Source organism: Rhinolophus sinicus, chromosome 17 (genome assembly GCF_057876585.1).
Source record: "Rhinolophus sinicus isolate RSI-liver-muscle chromosome 17, RSI-T2T, whole genome shotgun sequence".
In the NCBI taxonomy this organism is placed as follows: Eukaryota; Metazoa; Chordata; class Mammalia; order Chiroptera; family Rhinolophidae; genus Rhinolophus; species Rhinolophus sinicus.
This window is the reverse complement of record NC_142517.1, coordinates 196,433,448-196,457,441: the sequence shown is the minus strand read 5'-3', so window position 1 is coordinate 196,457,441 and position 23,994 is coordinate 196,433,448. Positions and strand designations below refer to the sequence as shown.

The window sequence follows — 23,994 nt, the reverse complement described above, 5'->3', positions numbered from 1 at the left end:
AGTGGGGCTTGAGAGGAGGGTCCCAGACAAGAGGGAGGAATGGGGAGAAGGGGGCTGCTGGAGTTTGGGGAGCAGGTTGATTGGGTCAGTCGTCCAAGAGGCCTGTGGCCCAGGGGGATTTCAGGGAGGGGCAGGGGGCTGGGGTCCTGGGTGCAGTGCCCAAGTTCGTCCTCTGGGACTCCTCTGTGTCTCATCTACTCCTGGTTCTGAGTTGGAGCCTTGCTGGGTTTGGGGAAGGGCTGGGCCCCCTTTCTGCCCCCAGCTGGGTCCCTCGCTCTGGAGGGGACTCTGGGCTGGGACATGCTTCCACCCCTCCTCCCCCTCCCCAGCTCGAGGTGTCCCTGGGAACAGGCCCCTTCTTGCCTCCAGGAACTGGATGCACTTCCTTTCCTGATTCCGAATAGAACTCTATATAAGGGAAGGAAACAGCCAAGCAGGCGGAGAGCGAGCTCTGAGCTCCGGTGAATACGCAGCCTGGAAGGGAGGGCACAGGCCGAGGGAGGAAGTGGAGCCAGGACAGTGGTGGCTTCCTTCCCAGGACCCCCTGCCCGGCGCCTGACACCGCCTGGGAGGCCAGCGTCTTAAGCCAGGCTGGGGTTCTGCCCCGTGGGCCCCTGGACTTGGCCTTGCCCCCTCCGCCTCCCTCTGGCTGATACCCCTTTGTAGCTGCCGGACTGCTGAGTGCCCTCCAGTCCTGAAGGATGCAAACTCGCCTCCCACCTGGCTCCCAAGCCCACCCCTGGTCCCCTGTCTGGCCCACCCCCCCTGCACTTGCCTAGCTCACAGAGGCTGCTGGGGCTTTCTTCACTGGGGCCCAGTGGACCCGTAATGTGAACTCTGAGGTGACGGATTGTCCACAGATGACGGGTGTTTCTTTCCTCTGTCCTGGGACAGTGCGGGCTGAATTCCTCTGGGGTCATTGTCTGTATTATTCCTGACACCCCTGGTGTCACCTCAATGACCAGGGCTCAGAAGATGGCTGTGTCCTGGTCACAGTTCCCTGAGTGTGGCCCAGAGTGTGAGCAGGCAGAGCTGTGGGCAGCATGGACCGCTCTGTGAAGGGCAGGAAGCGAAGTCCGGGACTCCCCACCCCGGGAGTTGGGGAGTGGGGGAGTGGTACCCTCCTCTGCCCCAGGGTGGGGGCAGGAGCGTAGAGGCTGGGGGGGGGGGGGTCTGCCCAGATGTATGTTTTGTTGGGGTGGAGATGAAAGCACCTAGGTTTCAGGGCGCTGGACAGCCCCTTGTCTCTGAGCTTTGGGTTGCCTCCCCTCTTTCTCCTTCCCCTCATGACTGTGAGTGTTACTGCACATCTTCTTGCCTTATAAGCGCCCCACCTTCACCTCCCCCCAAGTCACTCTCCTACTCAGGCACCTTCAGTGGTTCTTCAGTGCCAGCAGGGAAAGTCTGAATTCCTTTGCTGGGTGTTCAGTGTCCCATGGTCCATCTGGGAAAGAGTTTGCGGCCCGGCTTCTTTCTTTATCTCCTTCAAGATGCCCTTCAGGGCTCTGTCTTCCTTCCCTTAGCCCACTCTGTGCCGCAGCCAAAAGGGGTTCTTTGGACACGTGAAACGTTCCTACCTCCATGTCTTGTGCCTGGGATTATTCCCACTGGCAATGCCCCCTCTCAGTCTCCACCTTTCAAAGCCTTATCCTCATACCTGCTTACACCAGGCTCTGAGCAAGGCGTCAGGATTCTCGATGAAAACGACTGATGTGCTTCTCGCCCTCACGGGGCTTACAAGGGGAGCGGGTGAGCCATACAGTAGATAAACGAAAGCAATGCGTCCTGGAGGCCTCACTCAGGTGCCCCCTCCTCCATGGAGTCTCCCTGGGTTCCCCCAAGTGCTCTCTGTGCTGTCACAGCCCCTGGCACATCTGCCCCAGTGTGTGCCTCGTCCAGCTGAGGAGGCAGGTGGCATGCTGGGAAAAGTGGGTCAGGCAGACCCAAGTGGCAGTCCTGGCACTGTCCCTTGGTAGCTGTGCCATCTCGAATCGCACAGGATGAACCTGGGCTCCTGGGCTTGGGGTTTACTTACTTAGGCATCTCGTGGCTCTGGCAGGCAGTCTCAATGGTACCATTGCCTGAGCTCCTGTAAGATGAGGAGATAAATGACCTACCTCAGGGGGGTCATGAAGAGTGAAGGGATAATATATACTGTGCTGGCAACAGTGAGCGTTGAAAACATTTTAGCAACTGCCATGTCTCCTTTTGCCATTGGGTAAGTTGCTTAACTTCTCTGAGCCTATTTACCTCAAAAACTTGTCAAGAATATTAAAAAAAAAATAATGTAGATAAAACACCCAGCTCAGTGATGCACAGTAGGTGCTCTCCAAATGCCAGTTTCCTTCTCTTCCATGCACCTTTTGGTGGCGTTCGAGGTGGGTGCTTGGAGTTGTTGGGGCAGGGATGTCAACAAGAAGTCTGGAAACAACCCAAGTGTCGGCGGACAGATGGATGGATAAACACAGTGTGGTATGCGCATGCAGTGGAACTGTATTCGGTTTGAAAGAGGAAGGCGACTCTGATACATGCAATAACATGAATGAATCTTGAAAACATTACGCTAAGGATTAGTTTGCTAGGATGGCCATGATCACGTACCACAGACTGGGTGGCGTCCACAACAGAAATGTGTTTTCTCACAGAGCTGAAGCCTGGAGGTCTCAGACCAAGGTGCTGACAGGTTTGGTTTCCTCCGAGGCCTCTCTCCTTGGCTTGCAGACGGCTGCCTCCTTGCTGTGTCCTCACATGGCGGTCCCTCTGTGTCTGCTTCCCTGGTGTCTCTCTGTGGGTCCTCACCTCTTTTATGAGGACACCAGTCAGATTGGATTAGGGCCCACCTGTGTGACCTCCTTTTAAACTTGTTTACCTCTTTAAAGGCCCTGTCTCTAAATACAGTCATATTCTGAGGTGCTGGGGGTTAGGACTTCAACATGTGAATTTTGGGAGATACAATTCAGCCCATAACACAAAGTGAAAGAAGCCAGACATAAAAAGGCAAATGTTGTATGATTCCTCTTACATGAGGTATATAGAGTAGTCAAATTCATAGCGACACAAAGTACCTTCCAGGGACCAAGGGCTGGGGGAGAAGGGAATGGGGAGTTATTGTTTAATGGACATGGGGTTTCTGTTTGGGAAGATGAAAACATTCTGGATGTGGATAGTGGCGATGATTGTACAACACTGAATGTCCTTAATGCCACTGAATTGTACACTCAGAAATGGTTTAAATGGTCAATTTTATATTATGTATATCTTACCACCATTAAAAAAAAAAAAGGACTAGCAAGAATTAGGGGGTAAAAGAGAACTTTTCTGCTCAGGATGGTATGCAATGCTGGATTCGGAGACTCAAGTGGTTCTAGTTTTGTCTGAGGGCAAGGCCGTCCTCTCCAGCTCCAGCGGCCAGAAGGACACCGGTGTGGGGAGGGCCAGACAAGTCTAGGAGTCTGGGGTTTTACGAAACCAAGGCTGAGACCTGAGGATGGGAGTCTCACCCAGCTGGGGACCAGGTCCTGTCACTTGCATGGCAGTGAGTTGATGAGAGGAGTGCTGGGCGAGTGCCTGGGTTTTCTCTTGCTCTGCCAAGAGCAGTGCCTGGAGACCATAGACCAAGATTTCACCTGCAGCTCGCCTCTTCCCAGCTGACTGACCCGGGGCAAGTGTCATGACCTCTTCGAGCCTCTGTTTCTTCATCTGTAAAATGGGAGCAATATTATTGAACCTGCAGATTGGAGGGTCTCAGAGAGATCACGCATATGGCAGGAATATCCCCCCTGCCTGGAGGATAGTAGGTGCGGAACAACTGGCAGTGATTTTTTACCCCTAGTGGTTATTACAGATGTCTTCCATCCTCAGGCCTTGAGTCGCTTTCATTCTTTCCACAAATATTTAGTGTGCACCTACTGTGTGCTGGGACTAGTATGATGCTCCCTGCCTCGTGGCACTAGTTTTCTAGAGGGGGGAACAGATTATAGACAAAAAAACCAAACACATCTATAATTACAAATTGTAATTAGGTCTGTGAAGGAAAAGATGTGGGTATAGGAGAGAAAATATTACATTTGTGTGAGTGTGCATGTGTGTATGTGTGAGTGTGTGTGTATGTAATTTAAGAGTCAGGGAGGGACTCTCTGGGGTAGTGACATTTAAGCCAAAGCCAGAAGGATGGGAAAGACCCAGCTATGCTCACAGCTGGGCTAAGAGCATCTCAGGCAGAGGGAACAGCGTATGCAGAGGCCCTGAGGAAGAACAAAGCTAGGTGTTTGAAGGACTGAGAGGAGCCCACCCCTTTTGTGTGGCTGTGGGTCCTGGACAAAGGAGGGTGGGTAGAAAATGCCGGTAGAGAGGAGGGTAGGGGCCAGGTCATGCAGTGAGCTCTCTGCCTGGGCTGGCTGCATTCTGGTATTTTAGATCCTCATGTCCTGGGGTGGGAATGAGCTCCAAGGGTGTGCCCTGTTGTTGGCATTGTGCCCAGAGACCTTTGAAGTTCAGAAAATACTAATGAGTGGGGGCTGATGAATACCAGGCATCGGCCCTCGTCTGGGCCTGGTAATACTCACCTCCCAGCTGCACCCCCCAGCTCTTCACCTCGCGGGCTCTGGAGACAGACTGCTCTGCTGCAGTGGGCTCGGGCAAATCGTTACCCTTTCTGTGCCTTAGTTTCTTCATCTGTGAAACGGGAATAATAACAGTATCTACTCCCTACATTGTTTATTAGGATCACGTGAGTCCGAGGAAAGGGCTCTGGACAATGACAGACGCATACCTGCACTCCATAAGCTTTCTGTCCCTGTTGCGCATAGTTCTGTGGAAACTAGTGCTTACAGGAGAGTCAGCACAGAGGGCAGGAACATGTTTCTGTCTGGAGCCAGACTGCTGGGTTTGCATCCTGGCTCCTAAGTTTATTAACCTCTCTGTGCCTCAGTCGCCTCATCCACAAAATGGGCGGCTCAGGATTGTTGGGAGAATTAGAGTTAATTTACCCAAAGTGTGAACTGAAGAACAGTGCCTGGCATATAGCAAGTGTGATGGGAGTATTTTCTGTGCTGCCTTTTTTTTTATTGTTGTTAGATTATTTTGGAGTGGAAATTCTCCCAAGAACCCTGAGCTGCCCATTTTGTGGATGAGGCGACTGAGGCAAAGAGGTTAATATAAACTGAGGAGTGGAGTGCATCATGCCTGATTGGCCTTCAGTGTGTATATGGGTCGTTGGCGGTACACTAGCGGAGGAGGGTCACCTGAGGCTGAGTTCCTGGGTATGAGCCCTGTAGTCCTGTGCTGCCAGCCCTGGGGACAGGAATGGATGTGAGGACTGGCACCGAGGACTCCTGCAGATACTCTGGAGTCTGCCCCCTAGCTTGGGTCCCCAAAGGGCAGTGGGAGTGGTCACTGCTGACACCAGGAGTGTGGGGCCATAGGGCATGGGCCACAGAGTGGCAGGGGGCCCTGGCTCTCCCTGGCACATTCCAGGCTCCTGAGAGGGTGGCCAGGGGCCAGGGTGCCGGAGGGAAGGAGAGAGCCTTTTAAGGAAACATTTCTCTGCTTAAAAAGAGAGAGGGGCGGGGCAGAGTTGGGGGGTGGTGGAAGAGAGAGAGAGAGAGAGAGAGAGAGAGAGAGAGAGAGAGAGACAAGAAACATGGAAACACACAACAAAGTTAGTGGGATGGCTGGCTGGTGGGCCTGGAATACGTAGCTGTGGGTGCCAGGTAGTGGAGGCCACTGGGGGCACCCTGGCATCAGGTCCTCTGACTGGGGGTCCATAGCTGTCCTTCAGATCTGAGTCCTTATGGGGTATCACCGTCTCGGGGTTAGGGAAGGGACCTGGGGTCGGGACGCCTGGGCCCCCATTCTTTCCACTGCCTTAGGGTGGTGCTGGGAGAGAGGGCTTCCTGAGCCTGTCTCTGAGTCTCTGAGGACACCTGTTCATTTTGCCTGTGCCTCAAATGTATTTGTAACCCCCCCCCCCCAACTTTCACAACCCTAGTCCCAAATGGAGAGAGGAAACCCACCCTGTGTAACGAAGAAAGGAGCAGAGCAGGGCACTGTCCTGTGGATTGCGCCTGCTCCCACTCAGAGTCTGTGGGGCCCACGGGTGATAGCAGGAGTGGAGAGAAGAGACATTGGGAGCCTGGCCCCAGGACGTTGAAACCTACAAGCTCCAGAGTGAGGTCTGGGGCCGTGGGCTAAGAAGAGAGAGAGAAGAGGCCGCTGTTAGATTAAGGACTCCTGCCCTGGAGATGCCTGGTGGGGAGAGCCATGTCTCCTGTGGCTGAGCCCTTGTCTGGTGGGCAAGGCAGGCAGGCAGCCCTGCAGGCCACAGCCACCGCTGGGACCTTCCCTTCCTGCCCATCTCTTCTCCTGGCACCCTGCACCCTACCCCTGGTCACTGATACACTGTGTGAGCTTGGGCAAGTTGTTTCACCTCACTGCGTGCCTTGCACCTCAGCTGGAGGATAACAGTACCTACCTTATTGGGTTGTTACCAGGGGTAAAGCACTGATGCCAATGCCTGTCCTATAGTACATATTCAGGAAGTGTTAGATATTCTTGATTTTCTTTTTGGCCTTGTATGTGATTATCCCACCAGTCCTGGAATCATGTTGAGTACAGGGCAATAGACATTGAGACAACTCAGGCCTCTTGGCTGGAGAGTGGGCGGACAGGGAGCCTGTAGCATGAGTGGGTCAAGAGCCAGACATTCTAACTCCCAGCCTCTCCCCCTTCCAGAACTTAGGGCACATTGTCATGCGGGAGTTGTCCCTTCTGGGCTGGTGTGTCAAGCCAGGGGGTCCTTTGGGCTGGTCAGAGGACAGAAGGGGCCGGGTGGAAAGGAGGGCCTGGCTGTGGGTGGCCTCTGGCAATGGCCACCTCCAGCCAGGGCTATGGGCTGTCCCATCACTGCTCCACTGGGGTGGTGGCTGGGGCACGGTTGCCCACTGTCCCGGGAGGCAGCCACTCCCTCTTTGGTCATCCATGGCTTGTGCCCAGATACCCTTATGCCCCAGGGAGAGCCTCCCCCTTTGTCCCTCTGTGGGCCCTTGCCTGGTACTCGGGTCAGGAATTGGAGCCAAGATTGAGGTATGAGCTCCAAGAAAAACGTGTCCCAGCTAGAAAAAAGGAACACATTGAGTCTCTGATAAAGGCTGCTGCTAATTGTCAGGGTAGAGGTTTGGCTGCCCGGCTTGGCTGAGGGATGTTATCTTAGGGTAGGGAGCAATCCAGCCCTCCCTCCTTCTCCCCTCAGTCTGTCTGGAGGCCCCAATTGCCCCCCCACCTCACCCCCCCACACACACATTAGAGAGGAAGATGAGGATGATGATAAAATAATAGCTCACCACCCATAGAGGGTACTTGCAACTCTCAAGGCCTTACACATTTATTAGTGACGCAGGCAGCTTTCTTTGGAAGAGCTGGCAGGGGCCCTTCACCAACCTGTTTCCCACACGCTTTGGGAAACTGCCAGCTGTCTGTAGCTCTGACCTTTGGGTGAGACACCTTGGCATTGGGGAGAACAGAGGAGGTGACTTCCTTTTCTAGAGGTCTTAAACATGTTTTTAAAAAGTTTTAAACAAATCTTACCAGATTGCAGAAAATTTAGGAAATAGAGCAAAGAAAAAACACACCGTATTTTTATTACCTTTTAACCCGCTGGTCTTTGAGTGTCTGAGTTTTTTTTTTAATGGAATTTAAAAATTGTGATGTACATTTCATTTTTGCCTCCTGCTGCTCCTCCTCCCCACCAAGCATTGTTGCCTAAGCACTTTTCCATGTCGCCACATAGTCTTCCAATAACCCGCAAACTGGAGCGTGTCAATGTGTGTGAACTGATGGACGGGGTGTCTGGCATGGAGGTGGCGGCTGTGGAGTGATCTCAGGAGGCCCTGGTTTTCTGTGGGGATGAAAGATGCTAACCTTGCCCTTTCTCTGTTCTTCCCACAGGTGGCTGCCCCCTGCATTCCTCCATCCAACCATGAACTAGTGGTGAGTGACAGTCCGTTCCCTACCCTGCCAGCCCCTCCTCCCCTGTTTCCTTTGTTCCCAGCTGCAGCTTACTTTAGACCCAAGCATGCTGGTAGCCCCCAAGGGTGCTGGGCGATTAGGTAAGGGGAAGGAGGGGGCCATATCCCGAAGCTGAAGCCGGACTGGGGGGAAATGAGTCATGAGGTCCCTTCTGATGGGTTGCAGGGCCTCCGATTTCAATCTGGAGACTAAAGTCCTTGGAAAAAACCCATAAAAGGGCATCTCGGCCAGACTTTAGGCCTGGCCAGGTGCCTGTTGTCCTGGGGCTTACAGGACCAGGGGATGGCATCTCCTTCCATCCGCCTGGTCCAGGGTCAGATGCCCTTCCGCTGAAGGCAGGGGGATGGATGGCATGACCCACAGAATTCATCTACCTGGGAAGTTGCTCACATTCAGGTGGTCTGTTCCATTTCCAAGTTTTTTTGGCTGACTCTGCTTTCCTGCTCTCTCTCCAGGACCCCACTCTTCCCTTCCTGCCCCAGTCTAGCTACTAGGAAAGCATGGGCGGGGGCCGGGCTCCTTTGAGTTGTGGGCTGTGGAGAGCGGTCTGCTCCAGACTGATCCCAGCTGCGCTAATTGGAATCTTGGGAGCTTTCCCTCCATGCCCTCTCACTGCCTTCTTACCCTTCAGAGGTCCCTCCTGCTCTCTACCCACCACTGGAGGAAGGCAGGGCCCTGGAGGCTGGAGGGGAAGGGGTCGAAATGTGTGCAGGTGTGTGCGTTTGCACGTGTGCATGTGGGGAGGTGTATCTTGGAGGGCCCGTGTGGGCACAACCTGATCTGCTGGTGCAGAGGGGCTGGTGGTGACACATGTGGGTGGGTTCTGGGGGAGGGGGCAAGGATGTCATGGGGCCCAGGCAGTTGCAGGTGTCCTCACACCTGTGTGGTGACCTGCTCAGCCTGGATACTGGAATCTCATTCAGGCCACCTGATCTCCTCTCCTCCAACACACATTTGCCACGTGGCAATGGGCCAGTTTTGCCCTCTTTGTGGGCCTCAGTTTCCCTTTCTGTCGAAGACAGGGATTGAACTAGTTGCTCAAAAGGTCTTTTCAGTGCAGATACGCATTCCCTCCATTCAGGGTCGCTAATGGAAAAAAATAATGTGTTAGTGCTTGTGACTTTTAGATGCCACATGAACCCAGAGCAGTGCCACTGCTCTCTGCCCTCCCGTCTAGGCCCTGCCGAGCTGTTTCCCTTCTTTGCAGGGGCCCTTCCTCCCTTGTCTTACTGGGCTCAAACCCTTCTGGGCTGCAGCTCTGCCCAGCTGTGCTGCTCCAGATGTCGGGTGTTATTCGCACAGAGCTCAGTTGAAGGTCATCTGACAACAGTGGGGGTGAGGGCCGGGTGCTTCGGGGATGAGGCCGGAGTGCAGGCCTGGCTAGGAGCTGCCAGTGACAAATCTCTCTGGGATTTCGGAAGGACACCCTTGGAAGGCTGGCAGGAGGGGTGAGGCAGGGTGAGTGGACAGCTCATCGTTCCAACCCAAGTGCCACTTCGCCCCTGAGAACACAATGTCCTTGGCTGGTCTAGGATCGCGGGGGGTTTGGGGTTTAGGGATCTCCAGGCAGAAGGCAGCTGTCTGGCTGCCCGGAGCCTCATGAGCTTCGTTTACATGAGGAGGGTCAGGGACTGGGGCAAAGTGAATAGGTTGCCATTCCAGCTGGTGGGATTGCAGTCAGCACCAGAAGGGGCTCCTGCCTGAGCGACTTCATGGACTCTTGCCATCTCTGTGACATGCCGCACCTGTGCAGGGATCCTGTCCTTCACGGAGGTGACACCAGATTGTGCTTTTTCAGAACCATCCCCAGCAGTGGTCAAGCGCCTGGGAGTTAGACCACCTCCCTCTGCGTCCGCGTTCTCCTGTCCCTGGGCGTGTGACCTTGGACACATTGCTTAACATCTCTGGACCTCACTTTCCTCTCTGCAGATTGGGAGTTAGTAATAGGACCTACCTTGGAAGGTGAAGAGACTAAAAGGAGCAAATTAACCCATTGAATTCATCTGGATTCGGAACCCTCCAATGGCTGCCCACCTCACTTGGAATAAAAGCCCCAGGTTCTTTCACTGGACTGCACAACCCTACAGGACAGGTTTCCTCTCTGACCTCATCTCCTTCGAGAAGATCTCTCCCTCACTTACTCTGCTCCAGCCACCTGGCCTCTTGCTGGTCTTTGAACATTACCAGGCAAGATGCTGCCTCAGGACCTTTGTATTTGCTGCTCCCTCTGCCTGGAATACTTCCCTCCTCGCCCTGCCCAGCAGTTACCTGAAGGACTCTTTCCCTCCCCCAGGTCTTACTCAAGTGTCAGCATTTCCCTTCCCTTAGCAACTCTATCTCCCTTCCTTTTTTTCTTTGCGCCCGCCCCGCCCCTCCGGCCCCCCCCCCCCGGCCCCCCTGAATGCATCACTGTCTGATATGGTATGGTCTTACTTGCTTATCTTGTTTAAGAGGCTCCCCTTACACCAGCATGTAAACTCCATAATGACAAGGGATTTTTATCTCTTGTGTTCATTGCTATATCCCCACTGTCTGGCATACAGTAGGTACTCAATGCATGTTCGTTGAATGTCTGGAAGAAAGGCATTCAGCTGGATGCCTGGTGCAGATTAGGGGCTCAATAAACAGGGCAGCTCCGCTGTTGCTCTTATTCCTTGCTGATAGGTGATGGGGGTCTATTAAGAGGGCGGGGCCTCCAGCTGGGAGCTCTGTGTTGTCCCTGGGGAATGGGAAAGTGGCCCAGGGGAAACCGGGAGAAAGTTTGGCTCCCCCCAGAGAGCACTGAGCACCTGTTTCCTCACAGCGGGTGAGGCAAGTGCTCTGAGCAGGTTCACAAGAGGGAGGAAAGGGCGGGCTGTATTTTTCCTTCCTTTTCCATTCTCTGCCTGCCCTTCAGCCTCTGTGGGGCTGGTCTCTGCCTTCCCTGCCCCCTCCCCCTTGCCTCACACTGTGTGTGTGTGTGTGTCTGTCTGTGTTATGTTTTCTCTATGTCCCCAGCTCACCCATCTTGCTTAAATCCGACCCCCCTGGTATCAAGACCATCATCCTTGGGCACAGGATTTTGGCCTAGCGTCCAAACACATTTTCCTGCCTGTGCCAGGCCAGCCAGGGCAAAGTGGCTTAATCTTCAACCCATGTTTTCATCTTACTTAACAGATGTAGCCCAAGACCTTGGGTGGAAGGGTCCTAGGGTCCACTGGTGGGGGCAGGATGGAGAGGGGAGAGGCCTTGTTTGCTATGGACACTCCTGATTCTTGGAAAGAGCTGAAGCAGCTTTTCTCAACTTCTGAAAAATAAGAGACAAAAGGAATTTCCCTAGGGTGATAGCCAAATGGAGTGACCACCGAGGTCGGCCGGATGTTGAACCTTTCTGCACATGCAGCCTGGCATCCAGGGGCCCTGGGCAGGAGAGACAGGCCAGCCCCGTGGAGAAGGCTTGAAATGTCCTTGTGAATCCAAAGTCAGGGTGGGAGCCTGTGGAGGAAGAGGTGCCTGGGGAATGGGAATGCCAGCTTGGTTTCTCTTATAATAGTAATCAGAGCAATAGGAAAAATTAGCCCTTGTGTGGAACTTTCTATTTGCCCACCTTCATTCTGAAAGTTTTACACAAAAAAACTCACGTATTCTTCACAACAGCGCAGTGAGGCAGCTGCTGTGATTATCCAGCATCACAGGGGACCGGAGGCCTAAGGCCGCAGAGATACTCAGTGGGAACCTGGGATTTTGACTCAGCTGTCTGGCACCTCCCACGAATAATGACAAATGATGACAAACGTCACTCTCACTTTTCAAAGCCCTTCCCTTGACACTGGGCCATGGAGCCCATGGTAACTTGTGGTGAAGTGTGAAGTCCGGGCAGGTGTGAACCCATCCTGGGTGGGTGGGAGGAGCACGTTGTGTGGAAGAGCAAACAGGCTCTGAAAGGCTAGGTGACTGGTTCACAGTCATGTGGCGATGGCTGGGGCCGGGACTGGGTCAGGAGTGGGGTTTTGGAATCCTGGTTCTGCTTTCTCCCCAGGCACCCTCTATGCTTGCTGCTAATGTAAATACCTGATGTTGCCAGGTGGACGTCTTCTGGATTTCTTCTAAACAGCACCAGCCAGAAGTCTACCTAGCAAGCTGTTCTCTTTGCCAGTGGGCCTGGGATTTCGGGGAGGGTCTCTCCATCCCTCTGTCTGCCATCCATTCTACTAACAAACATTTCCTGAGCACCCACCTGGTGCCAGACACTTTTCATGATGGGGCTGCATGCAAGGCCCTTTCCTACCAGAGTGCCAGGCCTTCTAGAAGGCAGGTGGGCATGGATCAGGCTTAGAGCCACAGGAGTGAGAGGACTTTAGATGCTATCTAGTCAAATCCTGCTCTTTTTCAGATGAGGAAACTGAGGCCCCAAGATGTTAAAAATCTAATTAATTTTTTTACTGTGGTAAAATATGCATAACATAAATTTACTGTCTTAACCATTTTTGAGAATACGGTGAGTGGTATTAAGTACAGTCATATCACTGTGCAACCATCACCACCGCCACCTCTAGAACTCTTATAAAAACAAAAACCTCTGTACTGATTAAACTTCCTCTCCCGCTCCCCCTGGCAACCACCATGCTACTTTCTATCTCTGAAGTTGATGACTCTGAGTACCTCATATAAGTGAGATAGTACAATATTTGGTCACTCGTGACTGGGCTATTTCACTTAGCATAATAACCTCAAGCTTCGTGTGTCAGAATTTCCTTCCTTTTTAAGGCTGAGTAATATTCCATTGGATGTGTATATAACAGTTTGCTTATCCGTTCACCTGTTAGTGGTCACTGGGTTACTTACACAATTTAACTATTGCAAATAATACTGCTATGAACATGGGTGTGTAACTACATCTTTGAGTTTCTACTTTCAATTCTTTTGAGTATATGCCCGGAAGTGGAAATGCTGGATTATATGGTAGTTCTGTTTCTGATTTTTTTGAGGAACTGCCATACTGTTTCTCACAGTGGCTGTATCATTTTATATTCCCACGAATAGTGTACAAGGTCCTAATTTTTCTAGATCCTTGCTAAAATTCTTTCTTTCTTCTTTCTTTCTTTCTTTCTTTCTTTCCCTTCCTCCCTTCCTCCCTTCCTCCCTTCCTCCCTTCCTCCCTTCCTCCCTTCCTCCCTTCCTTCCTTTCTTTCTTTCGTTCTTTCTCCCCTCCCCTCCCCTCCCCTCCCCTCCCCTCCCCTCCCCTCCCCTCCCCTCCCTTCCCTTCCTTTCCTTTCCTTCCTTCTTTATTTTTTTGTTGGTGATAGTAGGTATCCTAATGGGTATGAGGTTTTCAAATGACTTTCCCAAGGTGTCCTAGTGTCAGATTTGGGCGAGAAGTCACCATACTGCCTCATGGAAGAAGAGAGGCTGTGATGTTAATTAACCCCTCAACCCTGGCACTGCCATCATAGAAAATGGCTGGGGGTCACTTTAGTTAGTTTGAGCTCCAGTCCCTGATGAATTTCATTCTAGAGTACAGGGTGGGCCATGGGTGGCCATCTTTGGGAGCTTCTGGGAAATGGAGCAATGCCAGGAGACAAGAGCCCTAGAGAGCCTTGATTTTCAAAGGAGAGAGCCAACTCTGGGCATTGCCTTCCAAAGAAGACCCCCAGAGTGGTGAGGGGGTTGGAAATCCCAGTTTGTGCAGTAGCTAGAGCAGCTTAGTCTGGAGAAGGAAAATAAGGGGCAGGTGCAGAATGGGAGTGAGAACATGTTGAAGGACAAATGGGCTTATTTTCTGTTGCTCCCCAAAGCAGAGCCTGGTAGGTGGAGGTTCTTACCGAGAGCAGGAGACCTGGGTGTAAAGGAAAGCTCCCTAACACGTAAAGTGGCCCAACAGGCCTGTCTGGGGGAGCTGCTGTCCGTCACTGGAGCACATACTCGCCAACCCCTGTTAGGAGTAAGTGGGTGCTGATGGAAAGTTGCTTCCCTGGGGAGACTTTGGGTGGACGTCCTCAGGGCCCGTTGAAGTCCTGCTGTCAGGCTGGGCTGTGAAAGGGCACGGTCCCTGGACGTCAGGGCATCCATGAATGTGCTGACCACCTCCTGTATCCCCCTCACTGGGAGAGGTCCCAGTTGCGTGAAGAGCCTTGCCCTCAGGGGACCATGCTCAGTGGGAAAGAGACAGCTATACTGTGGAAAGTAATTAGTGCCTGACTCAGGGGTTCTGACCGGAGTTAGCCTTAGGGTGCAGGGAAGGAAGCAATCAGTTGTGCTGTGATGGTGGAGGAAGTCTGCCTCCAAGTCCAGTTTAGAATTTGAGCAAGAGAAAGAGAGGAGGGAAGAAGGAGAAGGGGCCTTCCAGAAAGTGGCAGGGCTGAAACAGAGATGGGGGAGGGCCTTAGTACAAATTAGCAAGCCTAATGGGGGCTGGGCCAAATCCAGTGCCCTTGCTGGGGGTCAGGCAATGTTGGGGGGGAGGGCAGGCAATGTTGTCTTACTTTGGTGGCTCTGGTTGGGCTGCTGGTGAGAGCAGCCAGAGTGTGGAAACAGAGGTGGGAACGAGTATGGCGTGCATGGTGGGCAGCGAGGAGGTGTGAGCAGAGGCTGCAGGTAGAGGAGAAAGGGAAACGCAGTGGAGTCCACCCCAGGAGGAAGGGGCCACATAAAAGAGGAGTCCAAAAGTCAAGTTGGAGAACTTGATCTTGAAGAGCCAAGCACTGAGAGCCATCATGAGTCCTTGAGTGGGGAAGTGACCCAAAGCTGGGTTTGAGAGCCGGGAGTCGGCTGTTAGCTGTGGGATGTGGCTCGTTGGTGCGGGTGCTGCCAGGAGGAGGGCTAGGAAGACCAAATAAGGCTGGTGCAGGTGCTCAGCGTGGGGGGGGGGGGAGAGGATTTGGGCAAGGGCAGCCAGCGGGGCCTGGAGGAAGGCACAACAGAAGCAGACTCCCAGTAACCTGGCTGATGAGGAGAACAGACCCAGTGGGGAGCCTGGCAGGAGGGGGCGAGAAATATCCCAGCCTGGCTGAGGCCAGACTGGTGAGTGGGTGTGAGCTGGGGGGTGGGGGTGTCCGAAGTTGCCTAGCCTCCGCCGGGAGTTGGATGCTGGGACCCTCAGGGTGAATTGAGGAAGGCCTGAGGACAGGAGTGGGCTTGCCCAGGCCCCTCCCCAGTGTGTGTGTGTGTGGGGGGGGGGAGGGCGGGGGGGAGGGTGCAGGGAAAAGCAGGCATCACATTCCATTTAATCACATCCAGCTTGTTCTTTTTCTCTGGTGGCCTCTGCCTGCCTGGGAGAGGATGTGGCCCCTGCAGCAACTTCACCCAAACACTCAGGGGACCCAGGCTGCCGGTTTCCCCTCCCACCCTGGCCAGGCCCAGCCCTCTGCTCTGCGCCCTCCCTCCTGCGCCTGACTCTCATGCTCCCGTCAGCAACCCCTTCTCAGGATGGTGGGAAATAGCATGTGGTGAGGGGTGAACACAGGCTTTGCGGTGTAGACCTGGGCTTGTATGGAGCTAGCCAACCACCCCGGAAACTCAGTTTCCTCATTTGGTTCAAAGTGCTCCTCCTGCTGCTGCTGCTGCCACTGCTGTAGTTATTTTTGTTATCTGTTGATAGTCCCCCTAGGCAGGCTATGGGGTGTATAATGTGCCATCCCTGCCACACCCCCTCTAAGTGCCCAGTAAATGGCACTTCCCTGCCTTTCTTTTTTGCTTTCAGCCCCCTCCCTTCATCTGCTTAGGGTTCTATTTTTGGAACAAGCGAGCCTGGAATAACTTGCTCTGGGTCCTGGGGCTGAGGACATCCCAGCCCCCATGGCCCTGCCCACCAGCTCCCTTCCCTTCCTCATAGGCAGTGCTGCCCGTGACCTCATAGTTCGTCGCCATGGCAGTAGATGTGATGTCACGGGGTCTTTTTGGCATGAAAAACTGCCTGGATTCCAGGCCTCCCAGGGGGCAAGAGTGGGGAATGCTGGAGGGGTGGAAAGGGGGAGGGTGTGAGGAATTTCTGGACGGAATGTTCCTCTGGAGGCTGAGTCTACATTCTGCGCCAGCCCCCCTCCCCCCAGCCCCTGGCTTGGGCACCTCCCCCCATCCTCTATGGCCCTCTGCCTTTTCCTCCCTCCAAAACAGCTGCCCACAGATACATTTTTTCCCAGCCCACCCTCCCTGCAGGCCACCAACATGTCCTACTGTGTGAAACTCCAGGCAGTCGTCCCAGCCACCCCAACCTCTGCAGAATGGCTCCTCCTGGGGCCCACGCAGTTGGCGGTGGGCATGGGGAGGGGTTGCATGTCCTTTTTTGGAAAAACAAACTGAGAAAAGGATGTACAGCGTCCCTTATCCATCCTGTGGTTTACAACCCCTCACATTCAGGAAGTTCTCTCTGATGTCTGGTCTCAGTCTCTCCTACTGCAGTGCATTTCCTCCTCTTCCTATGGAAGTGCATTGAAGACATCTCTTTCTCCTCAGGACCTGAGGCAGTCAGTCTTTAAGTCACAGAAAGCTTGTTCCCGATAGGAGGGCAGTTGATTTAAGTTGAATGAAGATCTTCCCCAGGGAGAGGAGACAGAGCGTGAGGGCATGCAAAGAGCAGCGTTCAAATACCAGCTCTCCTACCTGCCGACGAGCTGTGTAATCCTGCGCAAGTTATTTAATCTCACGGACCCTCAGTCTCCTCACCTGTAAAATGGGGTACTGCTGACGTTGAGCACATTGGTTATGAGGGTGCTTGTGAGGAGAGATGCTCATGAAGGTGAAGAGCCGAATGCTGTGCCCAGGGCTGCATCAGCACTTAATGGGGAGTTGTTAGTGCATTAACATTATGAAAAGGCATCTCTAGGCCAAGGCCAGGAAGAGGCAGGCCACTAGGCAGCCAGGGTGCAAGATACGAGGAGACATTGCTCTCAGGATTGTGTGGGCACACTTTCAGCAAATTGAGAATGAATGCTTCCTTGAGTTTCCTGCCCGTAGCGTCTCATCCCAGTCCCTGCCTTGCTCCAGACTCCAGGGTTCAGATCTTAGAGCAGAGTGATCCATGAAGAGCAAGGCTTGGCTGTCCGGTGCCGCCAGGTCCAAACTCTGCCACCTGTGCCTGAGCTGCATTCGAGTTGTCCTGCTTGGGGCAAGGACATTCTGGAAGACCCCTGGTGAGGCTGTGGTCAGCTGCTGTCAGCTTTGGAGAGACTGGGTCCTTAAGATCCAGGTTTGTCCTGGGACTGGGCAGTGGGTGGGCTCCATTTGCTCTGTCCTTATGCAGCTGAATCTCAGGGGGAAGAAAGAGAAGACCCATCAGGGACCCTGAAGTGCCCAGCTGACCTTGCCAACAGGCTGGCTGGGGACTGGCTGAGGGGCAGCGAGGTGAGCTCAGCGGTGAGCTCTACAAGATCTGATGCCAACCTCCTGCCATGAACCTCACTCTGAGAGGCTGGGCGAGTCATACCTCTCTGCGCTTCAGTTTCCCCATCTGTGAAATGGGGAGGGAGGAGATGGAATCTGTAGTCCCTCCCAGAGCTGATGTTCTGAGGAATGGTGTACAAGGATGGGTGTGGGGAGTGTGTGTGTGTCTGCATGCTTAAGGTAGGGTGACATCTGAGGCCTAGTGGGGCTCTACTGGCCCTTACAGCTCTGGGGCTGCCACCACAGCTCTGGTGGCCTGGGAGCTTTCCTACAGCATACCCAGACCTCCCTGCGGGGCCTGGGGCAGGGTGGCCTCAGGAGAGATCCACCCTCATGTTACCAGTCCCTTGCTTTTTTCATTCCCATTTGTCCCAGAGCTGGCAGGGCCTGGGAAAACAGAGAAGCAGGACTTCAGTCCCTGGAGGGCTAGGGTAGAGGAGAGGGGTGGGGAGCACAGCATGCATACTGGGCCGTGTTTGCAAACACTGCAGGAAAACACTGGGTGTTTAGGTCAGGAGGGGTTTTTGGAAATTTTTAGCTCCTCAGAAAGCATCTCGACCAGTAAGTTGAAGGCATCTGATGGCTGGCAAGTGTCTTCCTGTGGCCGGCCTCCAGCTGGCACTGGGGAAGGGGTGGGGGCCAAAGGGACGGTGTTCAGATGATTGCTGGCAGGGAGAGAAGTTTCTCTTGCACTGCTGAGGCCTGTGGTTTCTAATATTGACTCGGACTCCCTGGTCAGCTTCGTGCCAGACCTGGGAGGGGTGGGGCAGGAGGGTCACGGTGGGGCAGGGTGGGCCTGGGGAGGGGCTGGGCCTGGGGAGTATGGGGTGGAGACGACAGATAACTGCTAGCATTTACTGAGAGCCTTCTGAGTGCCAGGTCCTGTTCGAAGTGCTTTGTGCTGCCATGTGTTTGATTCTCACAACACAGTGCCATGCAGTGCTGTTGAGGAGCAGAAAGGACGACGTGTGTGACCTGCTTAAGGTCACACAGTTAGCAATAGAGCGAGCGAGGATGTGACCCCAGCGATACGGATGCTGTTTGCTGAGACCAGTGCTTCTCAAAGTGTTATCCCTTGACCTGGAAACCTGTTAGAAATGCACATTCTCGGGTCTCGCCCGAGGTCTACTGGATCAACCCTTTGGGGAAGGGCCAGCATTTGTGTGTCAACACAGTCGATTCCAAGGCGCACTCAAGGTCAAGGCCCCCTGGCTCACACTCTGCTCTGTGGGGAGTCAGACTCGAGGCCTCCGAAAAGGCTGACGAGGGCTCTTCAGGGCCTGTAATGGCCTGGGACAGGCACTTCCTCCCCAACTTCTCCATCTCACCCCAGTTCTATCCTTTCTGACCCACCCAGTCCAGGGAGGCTGGTTCAGCAGAGTGAAGAGTGAAGGCTTTGAAGTTGGGGGTGCTGGGTTCAGATCTCAGTTCTGTGGTGTGGACTGTGCGCATGGAAGGTCCCTGTGATCTGCCCTTCAGGAGGGCTCCTCCTCCCCTCGGGGGCCAGAGAAGAGGCAGTTCTCCAGCCCACGGGCTCTCTCCACGGGAGTGTTACAGAGCCCCAGACCAGAAGAGGCAGGCGGGGGTCAGAGGGCCACATTTCCTCGTGGGCTTATTTGCCCCCTGCCCAGTGGCATGTAGCTCAGGAGCTGGGGCTCTGGGAAGTGTCTGGGTGAGGATTAGGGCTGCGCTTGGAGGGGGAAAAATGTGGTATCTGTACTCCTCTAGAGCCCTCCTCAGACTCCAGGTGAGCCGACCTGGGGGCTGGGGGGTGGCTGATGCCCCTCCCCACCTCCTACCCCGATCCTGGATGCTGTCCTCCTTCATCCATTCCAAACTGAGTTGGCCCTGAACTACTCAGGAGGTTTCATCCCCTGCAAGGAAGTTTTGGCCTCAGCCTCTGGTCTTCTAGGCAGTCGGGGTAAAGTCTGGGCCATTTCCAGAAAGAACGCCATTGCCTTCAGCTTAGCCGGCTTTCTTCCTCCATGCCCGTCTTTGCCCAGTTGTCCCCCCTGGGGCCAGAACCTTTCAGAGGTCAGTCTGTCCATCCCCCTGTCTTCAGACACAGACAGCTCACTCCTCAGGCCCCGGGGATGGGATTGAGGCAGGCGTTACCTATTTTGAGATACTCTGTCTTAACCGGGTCCACGCTTATCTTGCCAAAGGCTTGCTTCATGACCTTGCCTGTCGTACTCGTGTCCTTCTGTGTGGCTCAAGGGCCCCTTCACCCACTTTGCCGAGTTGGAAACGGAACCCTAGAGTCTGTGGTCAGGAGGTAGCCTAGAATGGGGTTTCTCTCCTGTTTTGGGGGAGCCCTAGGAGCCCACTTTTCAGGATGCCTTTAGCAGGAAGCACTTCTGCTGGTCTGGGAAGGGGAAGGGTGGCAGCAGGGTGAGGGAAAGGATCAGTCCACAGGTGTTTATTGATGGCCTGCGATCCATAAATCACAGTCCCTGGCATGAGGAATATGGCAACTGCGTTGAAAAACTGTTGCTTTGAATCTGGTTTGGAGGCAGGTGGGCTAAGAATCACAAATAAAACAATAGTTGGGGAATAAGACATGATCCCATGATGAGCTTATTCATATGCTAAGGACCAGATAAGTGGCATAGACAGCAAGGCTTATTGGAGTTCAGGTGGGAGAGAGAATTCTCCTTGCTGTGGTGTTCAGGGAGGGCTTCATGGAGGAGGAAAGCTTGTAGGAAAAGAGGGGAAACGGTTTCACAAGCATATGCTTGGATGTGGGAGTAAGCAAGGGGGTCTAGGGTGATCTGGATGGAGCAGAGCTTTAGGGCATGCAAATTGAGGTCTGCAAAGGGGCGGGGCCAATGGTGGGGGGCTTTGAAAGTCCACTGAAGATTTAGGACTCTGGTAGGCCTCTCACTCTGGCTGCTGCGATTTTACACAAAGAGCAAGAAACGCAGAGCCCAAGGTGAGGCTCAAATCATGTTGTCCCCATTAGCAGTCCACGACTTTGGGCCACTCATTTAACTTTTGCTAATCTGTAAAGTGGGGCTCAAAAGTGATAAAAGTACCTGTTTCACTGGGTTCCTGTGAATAAATGATCTGGTGTCAGTGAAAATGCCAGTCATGGAGGAACAAGAGTGACTATTACTTTCTCCTTGTTCCTTTTTGAGGGGTCGGTGACTGAGGCAGAGGCCTGGGTTAGGTTTGTCAAGCTGGATGTTTCTAGTACCTATAGGATGTTTTTCATTTTCCAAACTGTGTCTCCCAAGCTTGGGACAACCAGGTGACGTCTGAGTCTTGGGTTGGCGTCATGTCCTGCCTCAGGAGGCATGCTGCCCCTCACGGCCACCAGCCCCGGAGAGAACCAATCCAGGGATGTTTCTCCTCACACTGTTTTCTCCCTTTCTCCGCAGCCCATCAACACTGAGAGTGTACCAAAGAATGTAGTGGACACGGTGAGTGACAGTAGGCGGAGTGGGGTGGGGGTGGGGGGGAACAATCTGGGGAGGCTGGAAAGAGGAAGATGCATTTGGGGAAAGTGAACAGTTGTGTTTGGGGACATCCTTCTGGAGTAGATTTGGGGAACTTGGGGGAAGTGGTGGGGACATGGGTGACTTTGCAAGCAGGGCAGCTGACCAGTCTTTGTTCAGAAATGGATTGCTGAGGAACTAGGCAGGCAGACGGAGCAGGAGAGGCAGGGGTGGGAGTGGAGAGGGGGAGGTCAGTGGTTAAATGTGGGCCTCTTTATTAAATATGTAGAAAGTGAGGAAGCCAGGCAGATCTTTCCAAACATCTTTCTGACTTAGCAGAGGCAATTTCCTCCAGGCTGCATGGAGGAGGAAGGGAAGAAAGTGGGTGGGTCCTGCAGTAGGGAAACCGAGGTTTGCAGCTGAGAGGTGTCTCCTGGCAATGGCCCACACGAAATAATGGGCTTGGAGATGGAGGCCTTGGGTTGAAATCCTAACTCCTCCAAACTTCTAATTGGGTGGCTGTAGACAAATCTAGGGCCTATCTGTGCCTCAGTTTTCTAATTTGCAAAATGGGAATAATAATATCTCCCATAAGAGTGGTTATGAGACACAGAAGAGGGTTTGGTTAGCTCTGAGGCACCTTTAGTGGGGAAAAAAAAGTGAAGCAAACAACCAAGTCCCTCCAGACCCTTCTGCCAACCCCCTCACCCCCACCCCTACTAAACTCAGCAGGTGAAACACCTGGTGCCTATTGACTGCTTTCCTTGACTCCCCTCTCTGACTGCCTTGTTTCTGTCTCCAGGGAGAAGGAGCCTTCCGGGGTGGAAACACACGGAAAAGCCTTGAGGAAGACGTAAGTGTTTGAAGGGGGCAGAGAAGGATGTGGCTGGGCACCTGGTGCCCAGAGGGAATGGTGGTGGGTGGGTGATAACTCTCTCCTGTCTTAGTTGGTGGGGTGTCCCTTCCTCCTCTGCAGAAGGGCACGTGGGGGTTTCCCAGCTCTGTTGCTGAGCAGGGGAGGAGGGGATGCAGTGGTGAGCAGCCCCCAGCTACTTCCATACTGAGCTGCAGTCTTGGCCTTGACCTCCAGCTCAGCTGGATCCAGAGCACATTTGCCCATCGCTTTGCTCTGTGAGTTTGTCACCAAGGTAAGGGCAAGGAGGATGGGCAACCCTGTAGCAAGAGGGACTAAGGAGAGATGAAGAGGGACCCCTGAGCCCTTGGAAAGTCATCAGAACTAGGGGAACCGCAGGCTCCGCTCCTTTGGAGAGAGGTCTTTGAAAATGGCAGAATCCTCTGTGTGGCTTAAGAGCCATTGATTCAGGAGGAAGCTGAAAGGTGGGACAAGCTGTCCCACCGTGCTCCTCCTCCCACCAATTTTTGGTGGAAGTCAATGAGCAAATTCCTTTACTGAAAGGATCCCAGAGGAGGGCAGAGGGGCTCTCCCAGAACCCTGCTGTGAGCAATGCGTGTGTCTGGGCTTGCGCTTACACCCCCGGGGCAGACACCTGACAGAGCTGGGCCCTGCTCTCTCTTCCCCAGTCTTCTCTGACAATTTGCCCCTCGGCTGGCCTCTCCATCCTTGTCCGCTCTGATCTGCAGAGGAACAGGGAGTGGTTTTGGCGGTTGGCACAGGGGGAGCTGTTGATGGCATGAGGCCCTATCATCTGACAGCTGCCTGACCCATGGTGGGGAGGGCCCCAGAGGGAGGTGCTGGGGCAGCAGGAGGCAGCTCCTGCAGGCGGCCGGCCTCACTTCTGTGGCGAGCCCGCTGCTACTGCCATTGCCACACTGCCCTGGGGCAGCCCTGCACGACGGTGTCCTCCAGGAGGGGCAGGGACATGCCTCTCAAACTAGTGGGGAAGCCTCTGTTCAAGGTATGAGTGGGGCACCGCACTGGGGAGGGGCCGTTTTCCAAGCGTGTGATGTTTCTGGGTGCAGGGGAGAAATTAATCTTTCGTGTACCTACTGCTGAGGATTAAATGGCTCCATGCACACAAAGCATGTACTATATGCTCAGTAAATGTGAGCTTTTCTTATTACTGTTATTTTGACTGAGGGCCAGGAGCTGGGCTGGGTATTTTTTGATCCCCATGACATCCCCTATGGCAGATGCTATGGCCCCATTTTGTAGATGTGTAAACAGAGGCTTGGCAGAGCTCAATGACTCAATGAACGCCTTTTTTTTTTTAACCTCTTCTTGGGACCACTGCTTGGATCTGGTGTTACCCAGGATGCCTAACCCTTGGCTGGGGAGAGGGTGATGCTGTGTGAACCAAGCCTTTTAGCCAATGGTTTGGACACTCTTTATTAGTCAAGTCCTAGAGCTGCTGCTCCCATAACCCCAGCCTGGGCCAGACAGATCCTATAAGGTAAACCTGCAGTAAGAGAGAGTGAAGTTAGACATCACGAAGAACTTTTTGACACGAGGGTGTGTCCTCTTGGTCCTGGGGAAGAAAAAGGTGGCCATTTAGTTGGGACTGGAGGTTTATTTTTAGGAGAAAGTGTTGATCTAGGATGAATGTGTGTGTGTCAGGGATGGGTAAGGGCTAAGCAGATTCCAGAATGGCCTATGTACTGCAAAGAGAGGAAACCCAATTTTTAAGGCTCCCAGACACCTATCCCAGGTTGGGTGATCCTGGGTCATGGAGTCAGTCCCCTGCCAGCCGGTAGGCTCTCCTGCAGTCTGCCCCAGGTGGGGGGACCCATTTTCGTGGCGGCATGATTGAAATCCTGGGCCTGCTGTTGTGAGAATGTGCCTGTTTGTTGAGCTGTTTTCCTGTATCTGGCCTGCGGCCCAGGACTCACAGGGCAGGAATAGCCATTTTCCTCTGCCGGGTTGGTGTGTAGCGGAGTTTGTGGATGGTGTGCTGTGTCGCACTTTGTTTTGGAAAAATCCAGGCTGGTGGGCAGGAAGGAGAGAGGAAGGGGTGTGGCTGGAGGGGCTGGTGTGGGGGTGGAGGGGGTGGCCATAGACCCAGAGGAGGTGTAGGAATGGGGATGGGCCCCTGACGTAGGTCGGTCACCAATCTCTGGCTGCCTGACATGGCCCCCTGGTGTTGCTTACAGACCCTCCTCTCAACTGTGCCCCCTGGGGACTGGGGTTCAGGAAACAGCTTTTCTTTTGGTTTAGAGCTGTTGTGTTTGGTCTGTGGGCCTCAAAGGAAGGCAGGAC

At 53.7% G+C, this 23,994-nt stretch overlaps 1 protein-coding gene across 29 annotated transcripts in view; it reads left to right on the top strand.

Annotated features, from left to right (window-relative positions):
• Window positions 1-23,994, top strand: part of TNS1 (tensin 1) — a 222,684-nt gene that overhangs the window by 102,183 nt on the left and 96,507 nt on the right. For 21 of the 29 annotated variants that reach the window (XM_019717741.3, XM_074312991.2, XM_074312995.2 and 18 more), the window contains 3 exons: window positions 7,945-7,986; window positions 20,763-20,804; window positions 21,622-21,672. In XM_019717741.3, coding sequence (XP_019573300.2) covers window positions 7,945-7,986; window positions 20,763-20,804; window positions 21,622-21,672 — 135 coding nt within the window. Of the gene's footprint in view, window positions 1-7,944; window positions 7,987-14,940; window positions 15,025-17,168; window positions 17,189-20,762; window positions 20,805-21,621; window positions 21,673-22,541; window positions 22,697-23,994 lie in introns of those variants that run through there. The other 8 variants (XM_074313081.2, XM_074313076.2, XM_074313065.2 and 5 more) reach the window with 7 other exon arrangements.